Genomic DNA, 23,141 nt, shown 5'->3' on the forward strand with positions numbered 1-23,141 from the left:
GTGTCCAGTTAGGCAATCAGCCGATGCATTTGTGTTGGCCTGCATAACGTGCTGGACACTGACCAACCCCCACTCTCTCCCCTCACTCCCTTTTTTCACTTTTCCCCTCCAGAGAAAAACAGATAGTCAGAATGTTTAGTTGTTTAACCATTCTGTTTCAGGCCAATGAATGAGACAGAGGTGATCATGCAGTAGTGAAAAAATCCAATTAAGGGGAAAATATTGGGCAATTACGTTTTAGTCATGTCTTTATTTTCCTAATGCAATGGCAGACAACAGACAACTATAAAGCTGTCACGAGAGAGTTCACTTTCTTTCCATGTAACCCTTTCACACGCTCGAGTTGCTCGCGCTTTGACTTGACTTTCAATCAAGTCCGGTTCGGAGGCGCTGTGAAACCAGAAAGTTCGACAGACAAGAGAGCTGGCTGGTGGCCGAGATTACTTTCCATGTGTTCTGTGTACTCCCTTCATAAACACTTTTCAATTCAAATGTGATGACCATAAACTATTAACTACAGTATGATGGTATTACAAAAAAGTAACTTATTAAACTGCTGTAGTGCAGGAATCTGCACAGACCCCATGTTGAACTTTGTCCTCCTTTCGGGCAGGCAGGAAAACAACACTGCTAGCATAAAAGGGAGAGCAGAGAGAGTTGAGGGTTGTTGTTCTTCCAGAAGCTACTGCTAGACCGAGCTGAGCCGACCGAGGGACTTTTTACTAGACAGTAAGTGACTGCAAAACAATTTCCTAACTTTTTGTGCATGTTGATAAGACCGAGCTTAATTAACTCGCTCTCTTTTTGACGTATATAACCCTGTGATACCCGATCACTTGAACAAATTGAGACAAAGTGTTTTGCTACTTCTTTAGCTTTGTTATTTTGCTTGTGTTGTCTCCATATGGCATATAGGATGTATTTGATCATTTCCAGTTGATTGGCAATTGTGTGTTTCTAAAATCTGAACACGCAGAGAGCGAAAGAGAACTTTCTGCACTTACCCAGCCTCACCGAACCTTTACTTTTCTGCCGTTCATCAGTATGCCTTTGGTTGTGCAATATACTTTCTAAAATAACAACAAACAAAGCGACAATATCTATCCCTATAATGTCTAGAAATGTAAAACATGTTATACTAATCCCTAATTTCTTTTCATGTCAGCAAATAAATACCTTTGTCTCTTTAAAAAAAATGCAATTGATACAACTTTTTTACAGCATTGCTTTTAATTAATACGTCTGATAAGGGAAAGAGACGAAACTGAGGAAGATTGGGATGCAAGCCAAAATTAAGTTGATCTTTAACTATCTTGTGTCCTACTACCAGGCACAGTATTGGGACACAGAAAATTGTGACATGGCATTGAACTACTCTACAAACCCTGTCCTCATTACCTGAGCAGACTCGTACCTGACTTGCTTTATATATATCTCATGCACCCCCTCAGCAGATCAAGCCTGCGGTGCAGCACCGTGATGTGGGCGGGACTAAGCCTGCTCCTGGCTCTCTGCCTGCTCCCTGGGGGCGGAACAGAGAGTGAGGGGGAAGGGACCCGCTGTAAGCAGCCACCTGGTTGGAGTATTGGGGAGGTGGAGCCTATGAAGGAGGTCATCGGCCAGGTCACGGTGGTGGCCCTACTCCAGGCCAGTTGATTGTTCTGCTTGGTGCAGGCATCCTTGTAAGTGAACCAGATGGGGCTCAGTTCCATTTTGGACCCTTAGCCACTTTCCTACCTGTAGTGGAGTGTGGTTGTTATGCCTGTTCTTTTTGTTATTTGGTGATTACTTTTGACCATCTCCGTATCCTCACGTTTCACTTCCCTGTCGTGTTCCTCTGAGCAGATTGGATGGGCTGCGCCTGAAGCTGGAGGGTCAGGGTCTGGAGAATGTGACCTATATGGTGGTGAACCACCAGGGGGAGCAGGCCCAGCGCCTACACACCCTGCTGAGGCAGAAACTGTCTGAAAACATCACGCTATACAAACAACAGCCCAAACAGGAAGACGTGTGGCAGACCCTGGCCGGAGAGAAGGATGACTTCCTCATCTATGACAGGTCAGCTCCAGACTGTGGTCTCTGTCTGTCTGCGGTCAGTCTTCTCAGAAATCCAAACCGTGCTCATCATGCTGTCTGTTCCCCTAACAATTATCCTTCTCTCGCCCTCTTCTCTCTGTCTCTCACCCAGATGTGGTCGTCTGACCTACCATATCTCCCTGCCCTACTCCATCCTGGGTACTCCCTATGTAGAGAACGCCATCAAGGAGACCTACTGCACACGAGTCTGTGGGGACTGCACGTATGAGGTACACGTGTACACACACACACACTGGGCGTGTCTGTGTTTGTATACACACACACACACACACACTGGCCGTGTCTGTGTTTGTATGTGCGAATTAGCTCTGAGTTATGGAAAACAAACAGAGACCCCTCTTTTCCCCCACACAGAGCAAGGAGATCCCAGCAGAGTGCAACAGGACAGTAGAGGTGAAGCCTGAGGGAGAGGAGAAGCCAGTCACCGGAAGGGAGACAACTCATGGTGGACACGGCCATCATCACCATGGTCACGGTCACAATGGCAACCGCCATGGTCACAATGGCAACCGCCATGGTCACGATCACCATGGTGAGAGGGGGATGGGGCGCGGTCACGGTCGTGATCATGGGGCCGAGCAGCAGCACCAACATGACACTGAGGGGCTCCAACACGGCCAGGCCCATATGGGTCAGCAGGCGGTGCAACTGGGCCAGATGCCCCAGGAAGGGCAGCGAGGCCATATTATGCAGAATCCCTGAGTGAAGGGGAAGTCCAGGTGAAAGGCGGAGCACAGCTGACAGTGGAAGGAGGGGTCTGATCTAAGTCCCTCTTCCAAGGCCAGCTGATGCTGACACTGACGGAGGCTGTTTGGCGATGGGGTGAGCAACGAGCCAATCGGGCTCTGACACTGTGATGAGGCGCTGCCCGCCTCCTGACAGTGACAGGGACTGATGGGCCTCAGGGAGACCTGACAGTGACGCTCGTCCCTCGCTGACTGACAGCAGCCTCAGCCAGTCATGTGAGCCTGACCCCCGGGTGTTGAGAGCTGAGGGTGAGGGCTGCTGTAAGCAGGGCCATGGCTCTGTGACAGTTACCTTGCTATACCTTATAGGCCTCAGATTAACATCTGTGAGACAAACACCCGGGGCGAACCGCTCTTATAACATCTTACCAACTAGTATTACCCTGGGACCGTGAAGCCACCCCTGACAGAGAGAGATGGGAGGACACACATTGGGTGTGGTAGGTGAATGCCAAGCCTAAACCCATTACGATATGGGGAAAAGGATTGCATTTGAGATGTGACCATAGTGATGGTAAGACGGCAAGGTGGGTGTCCTCCACCATCTCCTTCTGTCAGTGCGTTGGTGTCACCCTCCCAGGAGTGTATGGGGTGATTATGTTAACGTTTCTACCTGCTCTGTTTTGCTCCCTCCATCCACAGTGAAGGCAGGCGCAGAAACTACGCTCTAGTGGCGTCTGTCTGATGTCCGGCTGGGGAGAGGGGAACGGGAGGGACTTATAATATGACCACCCCCTAAAGTTCAAAATATCGAGAGCTTTGGAAGGAGTATGTAGTAGTAGTTGCCTATGCTGAACAAACTGGCATGATGGCTGGGAGAGATAGACCTGAACCAAAGTTGTTATACTCAGCGTTAGCAAAACCAATTTAGTTCAAATACATTATTGATAGTTCAGATTTTTTTTTATTAGGCCTCCAAAAAAATTGGGATCTCACTAACATTTTACTTTTGCAATTGAATTAACTCTCAGGTGTTTTGGAGCAGTAGTGTGTTATGTAGATAAAGCTTTCAAACGTTAGTATCCATTGCTTACAGCTGTGAGGATGTGTGTTTAGTTAGTCACTGAGTTATTTTAGTTTGGCAATATTGCACATATGTATAATGCACTCTTTGTGAACGAGCAAAACAGAGTGAACTGTTTTCAACTAACAAAATAGTGAACACTTTTTTTTTTTAAACTAACAAATTATCGGGAACACTTTTTAACTAGCAAAAGAAACTGTCTAGAATGAGAGGTGGGTGAACAGAAAAGATTGAACGATTGTTTGAATCCATTCTGTACTTAATGAAGGGCTCTAGGGGAAGACAACTGTCACCTAGAACACCTGATGCTTTGTACAGAACACGTTCATTCTGACTGTGGACTGTTAGGTGATGTAGCATGTAAGAAAAGACGAATAAAGATGGTTGATGCACTCATATTGCAATGTCTTGTTTATCTACTCTGTGTGTGTGTTTGAGTGTACGGAGGGAGACAAGGGAATATTTTGCCTTTTTATAAACCATGTTCATCTCTGGCCTGTCATCTGACAGACAGACTGATCTTTAGATTGATTTGTTGAAATGCAAACAAAACAAGCAGTGATTGCGTAACATTTTCAGTCAATCATTTGAGAAGCTTTTTGGAGTGTTTTCACTGTCAAAGAATTTGACACGTTGCCTACACGTGTCTGGCACTTCAACACGTGACTCACATGTTAGTCAAATAGTGGGAGTGATATGACCACGGAAATGGGTAACACTTTAATTTGGATAGTCTGATGCTGTACAGATGGACTATCAGTAACATTTCAACTAACCCTAAACTTAACCCTGATCCTAACCCTAAACATTTAACCCTTACCCTAACCCTTATTCAAAACCTAACCCTAACCCTAACCGTCACCTTAGCAAGCAGTTGCTTATCAACATATAGTATGACCATCTACAGATGGAAAATCCGGACGATCAAATAAAGTGAGACTCCAAAAATGTATCGTTGTAATAATCACGGGCAACTTTTAAGTAGTTTGATGCATGGTTTTAACAGTACATTAAAGCACAGAAGTGATTTTATTATTCTACATTGAAAAAAACTTTGCCTGCAATTCAGAACAACCACCACCAGATAGAAGAGGAGATCTGTAAAAGGTTCTAGAGCTCTCCTGCCAGAGTGAATCATTTTGTAGGTGCAGTCCTCCCCTGAGCGGCCTCCATTGGTGTCTATATAGTAGGCATAATATTGCTGCAAAACGCTAATAATAGTTGTGTTAATAAGATTGATGATATACTGAAATCTTTAGTTTAGCTACGTAGTGTATGTAAACTTCTGACTTAACTGTATATTTAAAAAAAATATATGTTTTAAATCTTTTAGCTGATCCAAGATTTTCTCAGGTAAGGCCCTTGAGAGTCACCGTCACTGAATTCACATAGCTAGTAAACAAATCAAAACAGACCTTTTTACTGTGACCAGTAGGTTACCTTTGTGTGACCAAATGTGACAGACTCAGACCGATAGTGGTCAAGTTCCTAAGGTTCGAGGACAAAATGGCTGTTCTGGAGATTGCCAAAAGAGGACTTCTCTAGAAGATGTGTGCAAGAGGCAGAAGTAACCTATCCCAGCTATGCAAGCTGCCATAGAGCGTAGGGACATTTCCTACATCTGCTACGACAAGCTCAATGTCCACGCTCCCTCCCAAAAGCTTGGGAGGAGTGAGAGAGCCAAGCTTCTGAGTCAGTAGCTTCAGCACAACGTCACACACATGCAGCAAAAAGAAAGGAGGACCAAGGCACTCTTCGTATAATTAATTAAAATTCCTTTATTTGTATGGCATGTTCAATGGAAAGAAAGTTTCAAACACACACACACACACACACACACACAGATATACCAACTGGCACTCACAAGTGCCTGACTGATTGATCATATCTTCACTAACGCTGGAGAGCTTTGCTCCAAAGCAATATCAGTTCCCATTGGCTGTAGTGACCATTGTGAACATTGTGGCAATAACAAGGAAAGCCAAAGTGCTAAAGGTTGGGCCTAAAGTAATTTATAAGAGATCTTATATCTTCTTGTCGAAGATGTAAAAAAATGTATGTTGGTCTGATGTGTACGAGGAATTGAATCCAGATACAGCACTGGACGTTTGAATAAAAATTAGTAATGCCAATTGTTGACAAGCATGTACCTGTTAATTAAGATAACTGTTTGACACCCCCTGGATTGACAATTCATTGAAAAATTGTATGGTTCAAAGAAATTAGGTAAAAGAGTTGGCAAACAATCAATTGAGACATTTTGACATTTTACTGTCCCGTTGGGATTTTGTGACTAAACTTAACAAAAAAGATTAAATTATATTACCAAACCAAGATAAACGACAAAACACAATGGGAAAAGACTTTGCAGTACCTTCAATTATATTATGGGCAGAAAAGTTGATGGGATCACTTATAACAAAACCTTCAGATATTGCCAATCATTCCAATTACTATTTCACTAGTAGAACTCACACATTGAATCATCATATTTGTGTATACAAGATATACAGTAACAATGCTATTTTGAATTTGGTCAAGTTAGTGTTGCAGAGCTGGAAAATCGATTCTAACCCATCAACAGGGTTGGGGAGTAACGGATTACATGTAATTACATGTAAGGGATTACAAAAAACGGTAACTGTAATCCGTTACGTTACCAGCAAAAATAATGTAATCAGATTACAGATACTTTTGAAAACTAGATGATTACTTCGAGAATTACTTTGAAATTCAGAAAGGATGTTTGCCCAAAAAAAATTATATTTGACACTTCTCTGTTTTCTCAATGACATTCAAATCAGAGGCCACTATGATGACACACCAAGTGTGTTTGATTGATCACGGGAAAAGAGCAGGAATAGGCTTTTGTAGGCGTCAGTCCAAGCCATGTCTCAAACCATTCCCACAATCATGCGCCTGCTGTCGGCATCCAAAGATTATCCAACTTGAATAAACGCTTGGAGGTAAGGATGACAGCAGTGGTTTACTCTACGGCGATACGGATATCACTTATTATTGATATCTACATAGCGCATTGGTGTGAATCACACTGCTGCTCTCATTTAGCTATTTCGCTTTACGGATTGTGGTTGTTGTGGATGGCTGTTCACAAATCTAAATGTGTATTTGAACCCAATAATGGTTGAATTCAAAGTTAATTTGACTATCAATCATTGTGTTTGAAACCAGTGGACAGCCAGTGAAAAATGTGCTCTTGCAACAGCTGCATAGTGCGGATCCAAGCCTATGGAATAAATTGGGGATTTTATTGCTCAATCTAATTGATGCTAATGAAAAAAAAATCCATATGCCTAATGGACACCAAATGGAAGCTTGCACACTTTTGATATACTTAAAAGGGGCAATCTGTAGTTGCTACATCCATACACACACACACACACACACACACAATTGAAGTTGGAAGTTTACATACACTTTTGTTAGAGTCATTAAAACTCGTTTTTCAACCACTCCATGACCCCAAGCATACTTCACAGTTGTGGCAAAATGGCTTAAGGACAACAAGGTCAAGGTATTGGAGTGGCCATCACAAAGCCATGACCTCAATCCTATAGAACATTTGTGGGGAGAACTGAAAAAGTGTGTGCGAGCAAAGAGGCCAACAATCCTTATTCAGTTACACCAGCTCTGTCAGGAGGAATAGGACAAAATTCACCCAACTTATTGTAGGAAGCTTGGGGAAGGCTACCTGAAACATTTGACCCAAGTCAAACAATTTAAGGCAATGCTACCAAATACTAGAATACGTAGAATGTATGCACACATGAATGTAAGTCGCTTTGGATAAAAGCGTCAGCTAAATGGCATATATTATTATATTATTACTAATTGAGTGTATGTAAACTTTTGAACTACTGGGGAATGTAATGAAAGAAATAAAAGTTGAAATAAATAATTCTCTCTACTATTATTCTGACATTTCACATTCTTAAAATAAAGTGGTGATCCTAACTGACCTAAAACAGGGAATTTGTACGAGAATGTAATGTCAGGAATTGTGAAAAACAGTTTACATGTATTTGGCTAAGGTGTATGTAAACCTCCGACTTCAACTGTAGATATTTCCAGTTACAATAGTAATTTACAACATGAACAATGGCAACACTGTATTTCTGATCAATTTTCTGTTATTTTAATGGGACAAATGTGATTTTCTTTTTAAAACAAGGACATTTCTAAGTGCCCCTAAACTTATGAACGGTCGTGTATATATCCATTGATTCTTGAAGAATATACATTATAAATGCCTCATGAGTTCAACTGTCACACTCCATGAGAACCAAAAATATAAACTTGTTTTCCCCCAATGTTTGTAAACATTGTAAATGTAAACAAACACTGTATAGCCTCATAACATGGTCAAAACAATACTTTTTAAATCATGGATGGTCAGTAATTGCATTCATAGCTCTGTCTTAATCTGAGAGTGGTTACATTTCTCCAGGCCCATTCCTCAGTTTTTTACCAAAACAGAGGCAGGACGACCGTTTTGTTATTGTTTCATCTTTGAATTTTCCCTTTAAACAGCTGCATATTATCAAGATATCAAAGTGTCACCAACAAAAAGGTAAACAATAGGCCTATAGCAAATGCATCTTATGATATTCATTTTTCACATGTAAATACCACTTTTCAGTAGCGCTCAAAGCATGTCATTCCATGAGTGCAGCATTTATTTGTCAACTTGAATCAATGAGCCCAATCAGTCCTCCATGACAACAAAATCATAAACAACAGAATAGTGCTGGCTAATAAGTGCTTAGTTTTGGGTTAAACAATTTGGCTAATCTATACTTCCAAGTCCAATTCTTGAAGATCAAGGGGTATAATAACATTTATTGGAATGACTGGAATTCTAATACACTTTAGTTTTTAAGGTATATCATTTAATCATATGTAGTAGAAAGTGATGGGTTAGAAGACTTACTTTACCAACCCATAAAGTAGATTTTAACATCCATATATGGCCAGCTATGTAAACGTTAACATTGATTTACCTTGCAATAGATGTTGTTCAAATTGGTAACCATGTAAAAGTTTTAAAAAAATAATAATAATTGTGATCAATTCGTAATATAGTACACATATCATAATTTGGTTGTAATCCAGAGAGGTTAGACAAATTATCTAGATCCTCTGAGGCTGTGAAGGGATCCAAATTGTGGATTAAAAAAAAACAATAATCAGCGTACAATGACTCCTTTGTTTTTAGGGCCTGGATTTCTAATCCCTTGATATTATTGTTGGATCTAATTTTAATAGCAAAAATTTTGATGGCCGTAGTAAATAGATGTGCTGATAGTGGACAACCTTGTTTTACTGCTCTTGACAGTTTAAAACTTTCTGAGAAGTAGCCATTATTTACTATTTTATACCTAGGGTTACTACACATGATTTTAACCCATTTTATAATACATTCTCCAAAATTGAAATGTTCCAGGCATTTATATATAAACTCCAGGCGTACTTTATCAAAAGCCTTTTCTAAGTCAGTTATGAATAGCAGGCCTTGTTTCCCAGTTTTGTCATAGTGTTCTATTGTTTCCAGTACTTGCCTTACATTATCTCTAATGTATTGTGCATGCAAAAAAAACCTGTCTGATTAGAATTAATAATGTCCGACAAAACTTTTTTAATTCTACGCGCTATACATTTTGCTTGAATTTTTTTGCATCACAATACTGAAGTGTAACAACACCTGTTTCAGTAATAATGAAAACCAGACCTTCTTGTTGAGTGTCTGATAATCTACCATGTACATAGAAGTGGTTAAAACATGCTAATAACAGCCCTCTGAGTATTTCAAAAAAAGTTTTGGTATATCTCAACTCGTACGCCATCCAGCCCTGGAGTTTTCCCGGATTTAAAGGCTTTAATTGCATCAAGAAGTTCCTCCTCTGTAATTTGACATTATTAATAGAAAACAAATCCATACAATTAGCTTCGGTTAGAGGAGATGGAGATGACTGAATCTAAACATATGCTTAAAGTACTTTGCTTCCCCTTTCAAAATATAATTTGGTGAATCATGGGTGACTCATTTTCAACAAGTTTTCGGAAACAAACAGCAAAATGACCTTCTTTTTTTTTACAAAACAACATGGCACAATAGAGACTGTGAAATGACACACACACGCAAACGCACGCAGACACACTATCACACACATTCTTTAGTTGTATTGTTTGTATATCGTATTTAAAATGTGCGTGACTGTACTTGTCTATCGGTGTATCAGTGCTTTGTTACTTATAGTGTTTTGTGTTTTTGTGTGGACCCCAGAAAGAATAGTTTGGAAAAGGCTAATGGGGAACGAATAAACCAATAAATGTGACCAGTGTTTCTTCTCTTTCTTTCCTCATGTTAACACTGTAGCATGTATCACAACAACCAGTGCCTTACCTCTGAGGCCTAAGTTTGGCCTGTTCACAGCACATATACTTAATGAGTTACGTAATGGGGTCAAGGCATCCTCTTCCACCTATAAAAAGCATCTTCCAGCCTCCAGAACCATCGCTACAGCAACTCATCCCTGTAATGGAGCTGAATGACCATTGAGAATGCTCCTCTAAAAAAGTGGAACAAGCAAGCAGAAGCAATAAACGAGGGCAGGGTGGGCAGCTAGCGTGGGCGTAATTGGCCTGAAGATCCAATACAGGGGGGAGTAGTGACTTATGGGTAATTACCTGCAATGTCCAGAGACGCAGAGCTGTGAGAGGCTGGCTCTCTGATCGAATCAGCCCCACACTGTGCAGCAGAGTACACAGGCTTTGTCTAATTGGCCGATCTGCTTTCCCCACGACACAGGGCTGCTTCCAGGACGCTTCCTGGTCCACTTAGTCACGGAGAGAGACACACACAGATGCACGGACAAATGCACACACTCTCATAAGTACACACACACACACACTCTCTCTCTCTTTCTTTACTCCTTGCACCGTCACAGTACATTGAGAACTCAACCTAAAGTGTGAAATGTATTATTTCATTCCGCATCAGAAGGTTTATTAGTCAATACATTCAGGCCTTAGCTAAGTTAAATGATGCTCCTACTTCATTCTGCATCAGAAGGTTTATTAGTCAATACATTCAGGCCTTAGCTAAGTTAAATGATGCTCCTACTTCATTCTGCATCAGAAGGTTTATTGGTCCATACATTCAGGACGTACATCTTTGTATCTAAACAGGTACTTCTCCATGTTGTTCACATATTGTAGGTATTGTGAGAAATGACAATGTAGAAATACGTAACTGACAAAGATAATATATATTTATTGTGTACCTTTTTGAAAGATATTGAACATGAAACAAAAGAGGAACACAATTCAGAACACTCCAACTTAAGCATGAGAAACCCGTCGAATATCAAGCCCCTTGAACCAGATCCTGTCAAATGATGTCAAGCATGCTGTATAGCCAATATCATCACTAGCCAATCAACGTCAAGCAAACAAACAAAACCTGAGCCAGTGGAACGTTTTGCAACTAAAACTAGAGTTTATAATGGACAAACTGAGGTAAATCCCTCCCCGTTTGCTACCATTTTAAGGAACCGTTTAAGAAACGTTTCGCAACAGAATCCGCGTAATGATTTAAAAGTCACTATAGCCCCCTTCCTCGTCTCTCTTTTAATGTCAACATATGAAAATGTTAAGATGTCTTTGGCACAAATGACACAGGATTGTAGAAAAGCAAAATACAATATAGGGTTTAGTTACAGCAAGATATTGGCTTATGTCTTGAAAGAATACTTGTACTACTGTATCTATACTGTATGACCATGTACAAAATACTCTGTAGGAATGTTTCTTATAGGCTGATCAACACACACATTATCTTATCTTTCTGGCGAATATCAAGGCAATATTGTAAAGAATGTCATTGAAGCTTATTGATAGGTTTCTCCCTGTCCAATTCTTATAAACTCAGCAACAAAAAAAAAAGATCCCCTTTTTCAGGATCCTGTCTTTTAAAGATAATCCAAATAACCTCACAGATCTTCATTGTAAAGGGTTTAAACACTGTTTCCCATGTTTGTTCAATGAACCAGAAACAATTCATGAACATGCACCTGTGGAACGGTCGTTAAGACACTAACACTTAGACGGTAGGCAATTAAAGTCCCAGTTATGAATATCTTAGGACACTAAAGAGGCCTTTCTACTGACTCTGAAAAACACCAAAAGAAAGATGCCCAGGGTCCCTGTTCATCTGTGTGACCGTGCCTTAGACATGCTGCAAGGAGGCATGACGACTGCAGATGTGGCCAGGAGAATAAATTGCAATGTTCGTACTGTGAGAAGACAGCGCTACAGGGAGACAGGACGGACAGCTGATCGTTCTCGCAGTGGCAGGCCATGTGTAACAACACCTGCACAGGATCGGTACATCCAAACATCACACCTGCGGGACAGGTACAGGATGGCAACAACAACTGCCCGAGTTACACCAGAAATGCACAATCCCTCCATCAGTGCTTAGATTGTCTACAATATGCTGAGAGAGGATGGACTGAGGGCTTGTAGGCCTGTTGTAAGGCAGGTCCTCACTAGACATCACTGGCAACAACGTCACCTATGGGCACAAACCCACCGTCGCTGGACCAGACAGGACTGGCAAAAAAGTGCTCTTCACTGACGAGTCGTGGTTTTGTCTCACCAGGGGTGATGGTCGGATTTGCATTTATCGTCCAAGGAATGAGCGTTACACCGAGGCCTATACTCTGGAGCGGGACCGATTTGGAGGTGGAGGGTCCGTCATGGTCTGGGGCGGTGTGTCACAGCATCATCGGACTAAGCTTGTTGTCATTGCAGCCAATCTCAATGCTGTGCATTACAGGGAAGACATCCTCCTCCCTCATGTGGTAGCCTTCCTGACATGACCCTCCAGCATGACAATGCCACCAGCCATACTGCTCGTCCTGTGTGTGATTTCCTGCAAGACAGGAATGTCAGTGTTCTGCCATGGCCAGCGAAGAGCCTGGTTCTCAATCCCATTGCGCTCGTCTGGGACCTGTTGGATCGGAGGGTGAAGGCTAGGGCCATTCCCCCGAGAAATATCTGGGAACTTGCAGGTGCCTTGGTGGAAGAGTGGGGTAATATCTCACAGTAAGAACTGCCACATATGGTGCAGTCAAAGAGAAGGAGATGAATTGCAGTACTTAACGCAGCTGGTGGCCACACCAGATACAGACTGTTACTTTTGATTTTGACCCCCCCTCCCCTTGTTCAGGGACACATTATTCCAAATCTGTTAGTCACATGTCTGTGGAACTTGTTCAGTTTATGTCTCAGTTGTTGAATCTTGTTATGTTCATACAAATATTACACATGTTAAGTTTGCTGAAAATAAACGCAGTTGACAGTGAGAAGGCGTTTCTTTTTTTGCTGAGTTTACAATGTAAAAACAGATTCTGCTATGCATTCATGATAGATAATTCACAGATACTTGATTTAGTCTGATTTTCAAAATATGGACAGGGAAAAACAAAATATGGATATATAACAGGTGTCCACCTACCTTTGGTCATATAGTGTATTTACTTTTTACTCCCACGCATTTTCCCTGATACGCAAAAGTACTCGTTTCATGTCGAATGCTTAGCAGGAGAGCAATATGGTCCAATTTACGCACCTATCAATATAACACGTTGTCATCCCTACTGCCTCTGATCTGGTAGAATAATTAGACACCAATACTGCATTTGTAAATTATGTGAGTGTTGGAGTGTGCCCCTGGCTGTCCGTAAATACATTTTAAAAATAAGATAATTGTGCCATCTGGTTTGATTAATATAAGGAATTTCATGTATAGCATTTACTTTTACTTTGTACTTTTACTCAAGTATGACAATTGAGAACTTTTTCCACCACTGTACATAAGTACATTTAAACTAGATACCTTTAGACTTCTACTCAAGTAATATTTTAGTGGGTGACTTTCACTTGAGTAATTTTCTTTTAAGGTATCTTTACTTTTACTCAAGTATGATCATGTACTTTTTTCCACCACTGCACAAATGGTAAACAGAATAGTAAGCTTGAATAGATTTGTTCTCCGTTCTCTCTTCCTATATCTGTAACTTTTCAAACATCCATAAATGTGACTCGTTTCAGGAAACTAGGCGTATGTCACAGGTCACTACTTCATAGGAGAGCCATTTTTTGAATCAAATGTTTTTTTTCTCGAACATACAGTATGAACTTTCATATGCCTTAATAACAAACTTGTATGCCATCTGTAAATACAAGTAAATTGTTAAATTACGAGCCTAGTTGGTTTAGCCACAGAAAACATGAGCAACTTTCTCGCTAGCCATGATTGGCTGAGAAAATGAGTGGACATGCCGAGAGATTAGTTTGGATTGGTCTGCCATATAGCAAGCTTCTGTCTATTTGAGCTGGTCAGTATGTCTAGGTAATCCTGTCTAACACGGCTTTTGTTTTAATGTATCGAGTAGTAAAACTGCATAACTGTTGCGCTCCCCTTTCTGGAGGACCGAGTTTTGAAATTAGTGGAATTCGAGTATGATAGCTAAGGAGCTGGAGAAACCACCTGTCTCCGGATTACATCTTCAAACTAAGGGCAACCATGGCATCCGACAGGAGATGGGTCCATCCATGAATCATGATGTATACGGTCTAGCTAGCTACATTATAAGATAGTCTAGCTAGCTACATTTTCAGATTTTACACATTTCTATTTTGACAGAAAGTGGTTTTATTTCAAGTTAAAGTGTGCTGTTAGCTAGCTAACGTTAGCTGGCTGGCTCGCTAGCTCACGTTATGTGGATGATCTTAATATTTTGTATCTCAGAGCCATTTTCTTGGCTAGTTATAACCGAATGTTAGCTAAGACCATTTCAAATTTTGCTAAATAAGACTGGTTTGAGCCGGCCGGTCACAAATGTTATATGAGTACTTAAATATTTAAATAATCTGATATCTCTTTCCTTATACTGTATATACACAAAGGCACCTCTGGCTTATTCAGTTTGTTGCAAAGTTTTAGAATGCTGCAGATAGAAATGCAATGTATAGAGCTGACACTTTTTCATATTCTACTACACAACATTGAATGATCTCAACCTTGTGTGAAGTTGCACCCTAATGTATAAGCCCGCGGTAAGGCTGAATGCAGGCGGGGAAATGTACCTAACAGCAACATTTCTGATTAGTAACAAAACAAAATTCAACACACATAGTTGTTACGGCACTTGTAGATTTCGGTTTCAATGTTTGCATGCTGGTCTCATCAGCAATGGCAGCAATGGCGGCAGCAGCAGTTCACTTAAGAGAGAGAGCGAGAGAGAATAAGCATGCCAGAGAATGGCACACTTGAACAGCTTGTGTTGTGATATTATCTGTTTAAAAACACTTATCATCATTCATGAATTGTTGAATGGACAACTGAAAAGTGATATTGTCCATGTTGAACTCTGAACTGAACATTCTTAACGTGCCGGCATAATATACGTTTCATATTTACGAATCGTAGCGGTCAAGAGCTCCTGTAGGGAACACCACAAAATAGTAACAGATATTCTGCACTTACAGATAGGCTTTCAGTCCTTGTGATGCAGTTTGTACAGACTTAGGGGAACAAAAAGGTGTTATCTAGAACCTACAAGGGTTCTTCTGCTGTCCCCATAGAAGAACCCTTTGAAGAACCAATTTTGGTTCTAGGTAGAAACCTTTCGGTTCCAAGGTGGCGCAGCGGCTCCCGGGTGGCGCAGCGGTCTAAGGCATTGCATCTCAGTGCAAGAGGCGTCACTGCAGTCCCTGGTTTGAATCCGGCCGGGATTGGGAGTCCCGTAGGGCGGAGCACAATTGGCCCAGCGTCGTCCAGCTTTAGCCGGAGTAGGGCGTCATTGTAAAAAATATTTTGTTCTTAACTGACTTGCCTAGTTAAATAAACATTTTTTTTTTTAAACAAGTAGAACCCTTTCCACAGAGGGTTCTACATTGAACCCAAAAGGGTTCTACCTGGAACCAAAGTGTTTTCCTATGGGGATAGCCGAAGAACCCCTTTTCCCCCAAAGAGTGTATACGCTGACTGGATCTGACAGAATGCCACAGTCATAAACAGAGACTCTCCAATAATGATGGCCCTGAAAGGTTCACATCCACCTTTAAAGCGCTCCATTGCCTATGAACAAGTATGACTCCACTGTACAATGTCCAACCCCAAACACATACTCCAGCTGCTCACCCAACCACTGGATCTGATGGTTTCTCTTCGGGATGAAGATGATCCTACGGAGCTGTGAGGGGAACGGCACCTCAGTACCTCCAGGCTCTGATCAGGCCCTACACCCAAACAAGGGCACTGCGTTCATCCACCTCTGGCCTGCTCGCCTCCCTACCACTGAGGAAGTACAGTTCCCGCTCAGCCCAGTCAAAACTGTTCGCTGCTCTGGCTCCCCAATGGTGGAACAAACTCCTTCACGACGCCAGGACAGCGGAGTCAATCACCACCTTTCCGGAGACACCTGAAACATCAACTCTTTAAGGAATACCTAGGATAGGATAAAGTAATCCTTCTCACCCCCCTTAAAAGATTTAGATGCACTATTGTAAAGTGGCTGTTCCACTGGATGTCATAAGGTGAATGCACCAATTTGTAAGTCGCTCTGGATAAGAGCGTCTGCTAAATGACTTAAATGTAATGTAAATGTAATCTTTCTTCTGATGATACATGTATAATCTGCTGTGTCTACGGAGCGTCTTGTCAATGACTAATGCAGATCAGATACACAAACTAGTACATTTCCAATTCACCACCAGTTTCTTTTTTTTACAACAATGTGTGTGCGTGTGTATATGTCAGCTCAAAAGAGAAGTGGATACGGTCTTTTCCACGTTTTGAAATGGTGTGTATGTATGTGCTTGCGTGTGTGTGTGTGTGCTTGCTTGCTTGGGCATGTTTGCAAAGTTGGGTGCATATAGAAAACCCTGAGTGTCTAAGTACGTTTCACTACATCAAAAGAGGCTCATTCCACTATCATAAAGCTCAAGCGACAGCACATTAACATTGGCATTGCAACTGCATTGAGAACAGCAGAAACACAGAGAGAAAGACATATCCTAAGTACCTCTTTACACATTTTCAGTTATTGTCCCTGCAATTAAAATGAAGGCAAAGTAAGTAGAACATACAAAAGCAGTCTTTCCTGTATTGTGAGACTCCAGTCTGTGCTTGTTAATGTCTCATTACACAAGTGAAACATGTTCGCTGTTATGAGCTTCCTTGTTCTCTATTTATTATGGTAATCAGAGTGAGTTTTCACATTGAGTACAGACCGGTTGTCTAATGGCTGTGTTCAATACTGTGACCTCAGTCTGGTAACGATTCGATGATTCTGCTGCAAGAATTCAAAGCTAAATATAAGCATGAAAATGTGCTACTAAGCAAAATAACGAGTGCTAAATGAACGACAATAGTCACCAATAACAAATAGTCACTTTGCGCTCATTGTAGCGGTAAGTTTGACAAAACAGCACACTTAAGTGTTCTGTCAATTAATGAGGCGATAACGATGATGTAAATGTGTGCGCGTGTGTGTGATTCTATAAATGTGCTTGTTATTCTCCATTACATTCTGTTACTTGATCCATCTACAGTATAGTTAAGACTTAAGCCAATATGCTACAGTATTAAATATCTATATGTTATATGACATATGTGAGCTTGTTTCTTTACTCACTTCTCTCTGACATTTCTATAATAGATCATAGTAGGAAACATTAAGGTGGGACTGGGTGTGTCTGCGAGGAAAATGTTTACATAGCACTTAATCAGTCAAATGATAGATACTTAAAGGTATCAGATAACATACAACTAGAATCATGTCTGAGCTTGTCTGTCTGCGTATTTGTGGTGCATACGTTTATCTGTGTGTAACATTATATTAGAAATCTGTGCATTTAAAGGTTTCAGACATTTAAAGGGTTCAGACTGTGGGTTTTTGGGTGTCTCGGTCTTAGTCAACACAAGTCTTCCTTTAAGCTCTGTCAAACCAGAAAGGCCAATTTACTCTTTCCTCAAGTTCCAGTATCACTTATATAAAACCCAAACACAACATCGAAACGTTTCTCTTTCCCAGCTTCCCTTCAATCACCCTCTCAAACAAACATTGTGCCTGTCTGTCCCGTAACATAATTGGTTTCAGGTAGAACAAGACTGTCTTTCTGGGATGATTACTGACTTCCTGGCCTGTGAACTCTGACCTCTATGCCCCAAGGCCCCCTGGGTGGTGTTTTTTTCTTTAAGGCAAGAGGTTGCCTAACAGGTCCGGGGTGAGGTACCCTATAGGCATTGTGGGCAGGGGCTTGGAGGGTGGTTGTGGGGGGCAGGAGGGGGACCCCTGGGGGGAAGGAGGGTTGAGGAGAAGGCTATGCTGGGAGTCAACATCTTGAACCACAGTGTAGTCCAAAACAGGGGGCAGGAACTGAGCAGGGGAGTTGGGAAGGATGTACAGGGACTGGTAGTCCCCTAGGGGGGTGGTATGCAGGAGATAGGGGGGAGGTGGGGGGAAGGCGTGGTAAACCTCCCCAGGTGAGGAGGGGTCAGGGGTACTGATTTGCCGGCCACTACTCTCTGTCGTGTAGCCCCCAGCCTCAGGATCCACCACCAGCAGCTGAGATGGAAATTTCTTATTTATTCTCTCCTCCTCCTCCTCCTCCTCCTCCTCCCCTTCACTCTCCTCCTCTCCTCCTTCCATCTTCCCAATCTTCTTCTTATCCTCCTCTGTTGTTATAGCATTCTCCGGGGCTCTGACCTGCTGGCCTGGTGAGAGCACCACCCCTCCAGCGGGCATTACATCGCTGACCTGGGCATAGAAGTTTATGTTGACCCAGCTATGAGGGCCTCCCAGCTGTGTCTGGACCAGGGGCCTCTCCCCTCTCTCTGAAGCTTGGAGCCTTGGGCATGGGACATCCAGCACCTCTAGAGCCGGGGGGTTGGAGTGGCTCCGCTGGTTCCCCAGGCAGGGTTCAACTTTTTCAGGTTGGCTGGACAGGAGGGCGGCCATCAACATTAGGGTCTCCTGGTCAGGCAGCTCTGGATCATAGTCATTATCTGGGATGCTGAGAGAGAGAGAGAAAGAGAGAGAGAGAGAGAGAGAAAGAGAGAGAAAGAGATCGAGAGAGAGCGAGAAAGGAGGAAAGAGAGAGAGAGAGAGCGAGAGAGAGAGAAAGAGAGAGAGAGAGAGCGAGAGAGAGAGAAAGGAGGAAAGAGAGAGAGAGAGAGCGAGAGAGAGAGAAGGAGGAAAGAGAGAGAGAGAGAGAGAGAGAGAGAGAGAGAGAGAGAGAGAGAGAGAAAGGAGGAGAGAGAGAGAGAGAGAGAGAGAGAGAGAGAGAGAGAGAGAGAGAGAGAGAGAGAGAAAAGAGGAAAGAGAGAGAGAGAGAGAGAGAGAGAGAGAGAGAGAGAGAGAGAGAGAGAGAGAAAGGAGGAAAGAGAGAGAGAGAGAGAGCGAGAGAGAGAGAGAGAGAGAGAGAGAGAGAGAGATAGGAGGACAGAGAGTTACCATTCCAGTTGTCATCGCTACTGTAAGAGCTGCTTCATGCCTCCATAAGAGGCTCCAGTCTACACTTTCCTAATGTACAGCAGCCTACAGCTAGACACGAATGCGCATCCAATCCATCCGTTTGTTGATGACAGTAGGCCTACAGTTGACTCTTTCGGTTAGAAGCATACATTATTTTGGATTTGTGTGCACATGTTTTAACGGCAAAACATAATTCAATGTTACGTAGGCATAGTTACAATTAGTGCATTTTCCGAGATCTACAAGATCCAGGATTCGTACCGGGTTTAATGTTCAATGTTCGAAGTCAATTGTTAAATGCTTAATAATGACAAATAACACCAATAAATGTCATTCATGTCAGGAAAGAAAGACGTGTTTCGTGTCACACGATCGGTGAAGACTCCAAGCAATCAACTCACGAATTATGAACAACTCATGAAATAGTGTGGAAACATGTTTTCATTTCAACTATTATATTGAATGTCGGCTACCTGTTCTGTATGTGTTCATGTGTGTAAAATTGCCTCGGCTAAGAGGGTGGGCTACCAGCAGTGGTGTAGGCCTCGTGATGAGTAAACGCAAGTAAATGCAATTTACTCACTTTTTTCCCCAGAAAAATGCAGTGAAAATATAGGGAGTGTTACTTTTTTCACCTCCACCGGCAATCAGAGATTACCCACCAATTTATTTTTTACTGGCTGCCGGTAGGCCTGTTTGAAATTCACGGTAATACACGTTGAAGCCTAGTCATGTAAATTGACCATCTAGTTTTTCCTGGTACAGTTTAAGCCACATTTCAGCTGTCCCGGCTTTTCAGGCTACAAAATAGGTCAATTTGTAAGCAAGATGCATCAATTAAAGATGCACTATGCAGAACTTTCCTGGTTGCAAAAATTTGAATAGTTCGCCTAATTTCATTTTTTTCTGACAAAACAAGCAAGAATCGTGTAAAGAAACATTGCACCATGTAAACCGCTGTGAAATATATTTTCCATAACCAACAGTATTATATTTTCGGATGTTTGAAGCTGATGTACAAAACTGAAACTGCAAAAATGAAACTTAAGAACGGGAAGCATAGAATAGCACACATAGAACACATCTACAGATTCTTAGACTGGCTTTCAATGAGAACGACAGACCTATAACACACATTTCTATGTGAATTCGGAGGGTCATCCCCAACAGTTACATATTGCAGCTTTAATGTAAGCCTAAAAATGAATGACCTTTTAACGTGGAATGAACACAACCAGTCATGATGTTGTCATCTGATTGTCTACCAAATCACTACAGAAAATAGACTACCTGTGCATGTTTGTCCAGTCCAAAATAATTCCAGCATCCAAACTGCATGTACTCTCGCCCCATTTGATGATCAAAAATAGACATCTGTTTACAAAACACCAAAAAGTGTACCTAATGACATTCTACAATTGCCATTGATTATGAACTGATGAATTATGGACAACTCATGAATAGGGTCGAAACGTGTTTTGATTCAACTTATGTATTGCCTATTATATGCATGTAGGCCTATTATATGCATGTAGGCCTATTATATTCATGTAGGCCTATTATATTCATGTAGGCCTATTATATGCATGTAGGCCTATTATATTCATGTAGGCCTATTATATGCATGTAGGCCTATTATATTCATGTAGGCCTATTATATTCATGTAGGCCTATTATATTCATGTAGGCCTATTATATGCATGTAGGCCTATTATATTCATGTAGGCCTATTATATGCATGTAGGCCTATTATATTCATGTAGGCCTATTATATTCATGTAGGCCTATTATATTCATGTAGGCCTATTATATGCATGTAGGCCTATTATATGCATGTAGGCCTATTATATTCATGTAGGCCTATTATATGCATGTAGGCCTATTATATTCATGTAGGCCTATTATATTCATGTAGGCCTATTATATTCATGTAGGCCTATTATATTCATGTAGGCCTATTATATGCATGTAGGCCTATTATATTCATGTAGGCCTATTATATTCATGTAGGCCTATTATATTCATGTAGGCCTATTATATTCATGTAGGCATTATATTCATGTAGGCCTATTATATTCATGTAGGCCTATTATATTCATGTAGGCCTATTATATGCATGTAGGCCTATTATATGCATGTAGGCCTATTATATTTGTGTAGGCCTATTATATTCATGTAGGCATTATATTCATGTAGGCCTATTATATGCATGTAGGCCTATTATATTCGTAGGCCTATTATATTCATGTAGGCATTATATTCATGTAGGCCTATTATATTCATGTAGGCCTATTATATTCATGTAGGCCTATTATATTCATGTAGGCCTATTATATTCATGTAGGCCTATTATATTCATGTAGGCGTATTATATTCATGTAGGCCTATTATATTCATGTAGGCCTATTATATTCATGTAGGCCTATTATATGCATGTAGGCCTATTATATGCATGTAGGCCTATTATATTCGTGTAGGCCTATTATATTCATGTAGGCGTATTATATTCATGTAGGCCTATTATATTCATGTAGGCCTATTATATTCATGTAGGCCTATTATATTCATGTAGGCCTATTATATTCGCGTATTATATTCATGTAGGCGTATTATATTCATGTAGGCCTATTATATTCATGTAGGCCTATTATATTCATGTAGGCCTATTATATTCATGTAGGCCTATTATATTCATGTAGGCCTATTATATTCATGTAGGCCTATTATATTCATGTAGGCCTATTATATTCATGTAGGCCTATTATATGCATGTAGGCCTATTATATTCATGTAGGCCTATTATATTCATTGTATGGATACGGTCATTATTTTGGAATGGACAAACCTGCACAGATAGCCTACTTTTTGAAGTGATTTGTTTGACAATCAGATGAAAACATTATGACCGGTTTATGCCACATTAAAAGGTAATACATCTTTACCTTTAAAACACGTCTTTAGTATTAGGTCCCAAAAAATGTTATCTGTGCACGCGCATCCAAAAGAGACCCCCCCGAATGTCACGGTTTAATTCGCAATCTGGTTTCAGCATTAAATATACGTTTTTATTTTGACACACTCATTTATTTTACTATGTCAATATGTCCTATTTTTTGTAAATGTTTTGGCCGCCAGACTGTTGGCAGTTGTCAAAAGAGTTAATAGTTGATAGAGTTGCAGAGTTAATTGAAAATAATGCCATTGTTGATTAGATCATTAATTAGGCTATTTTCTCTTGAACCATATGGTCTATCTACTGGAAACTCATGGACAATATGACACAGACATACAAAATGAATACTACTGTATATACTGTATGAATACCAAAAAAAAGTATAAATGACCAAAATTACCATTGATTATTCCGGTAACTTTGGTAAATGACCAGTAGCTTTGCAAACCTATCCATACCTGAGGGTGTGAGAGCAGCCATGGTTTGTGCAGTGGTTGTTGTGACCCAGGCTCAGCAGTCTCTGGTTGTCCTCCTTCTCCCCAGGCTCAGGCTCGTCTGTGTCCAGCTCGGTGAACTCCATCCAGGGCTCGTCCTGGTACAGGTCAGGGGGGTAGGGGTGGAGACCCCCCATGCCACCAACACTCAGGAGGAAGTTCAGCTCATTCAGCTTTCGCTTCTGGATAGGGCGTGGATGAGGCAGAGGGAGAGATAGAGGCAGAGAGTGTTTGTGAGGAGGGTATGGGTTTGAGACA

The 23,141-nt window shown here is 41.3% G+C and overlaps 2 protein-coding genes across 6 annotated transcripts in view; one reads left to right on the plus strand and one right to left on the minus strand.

Annotated features, from left to right (window-relative positions):
* The first annotated feature begins 607 nt into the window (after window positions 1-607).
* Window positions 608-4,265, plus strand: selenop (selenoprotein P). 2 transcript variants are annotated; one of them, XM_035786203.2, is made up of 5 exons: window positions 608-729; window positions 1,452-1,682; window positions 1,846-2,058; window positions 2,189-2,306; window positions 2,452-4,265. In XM_035786203.2, exons 2-5 carry the CDS (start codon window positions 1,480-1,482, stop codon window positions 3,106-3,108), a joined length of 1,191 nt encoding a protein of 396 aa, XP_035642096.1. In that variant the 5' UTR covers window positions 608-729; window positions 1,452-1,479; the 3' UTR covers window positions 3,109-4,265. The 2 variants fall into 2 exon arrangements, with proteins under 2 accessions (XP_035642096.1, XP_035642097.1); XM_035786204.2 differs by having other exon boundaries at window positions 2,452-3,090.
* A 12,853-nt stretch (window positions 4,266-17,118) lies between these two features.
* Window positions 17,119-23,141, minus strand: part of ghra (growth hormone receptor a) — an 83,527-nt gene continuing 77,504 nt past the window's right edge. For all 4 annotated transcript variants that reach the window (XM_035786206.2, XM_052461815.1, XM_052461816.1 and 1 more), the window contains 2 exons: window positions 22,848-23,065; window positions 17,119-18,975 (listed from right to left, as the gene is read on the minus strand). In XM_035786206.2, the coding sequence (XP_035642099.2) occupies window positions 18,156-18,975; window positions 22,848-23,065 (1,038 nt within the window). In that variant the 3' untranslated portion in view covers window positions 17,119-18,155. The remainder of the gene's footprint in view (window positions 18,976-22,847; window positions 23,066-23,141) is intronic.

The sequence above is a fragment of the Oncorhynchus keta genome, chromosome 14 (genome assembly GCF_023373465.1).
Source record: "Oncorhynchus keta strain PuntledgeMale-10-30-2019 chromosome 14, Oket_V2, whole genome shotgun sequence".
In the NCBI taxonomy this organism is placed as follows: domain Eukaryota; kingdom Metazoa; phylum Chordata; class Actinopteri; order Salmoniformes; family Salmonidae; genus Oncorhynchus; species Oncorhynchus keta.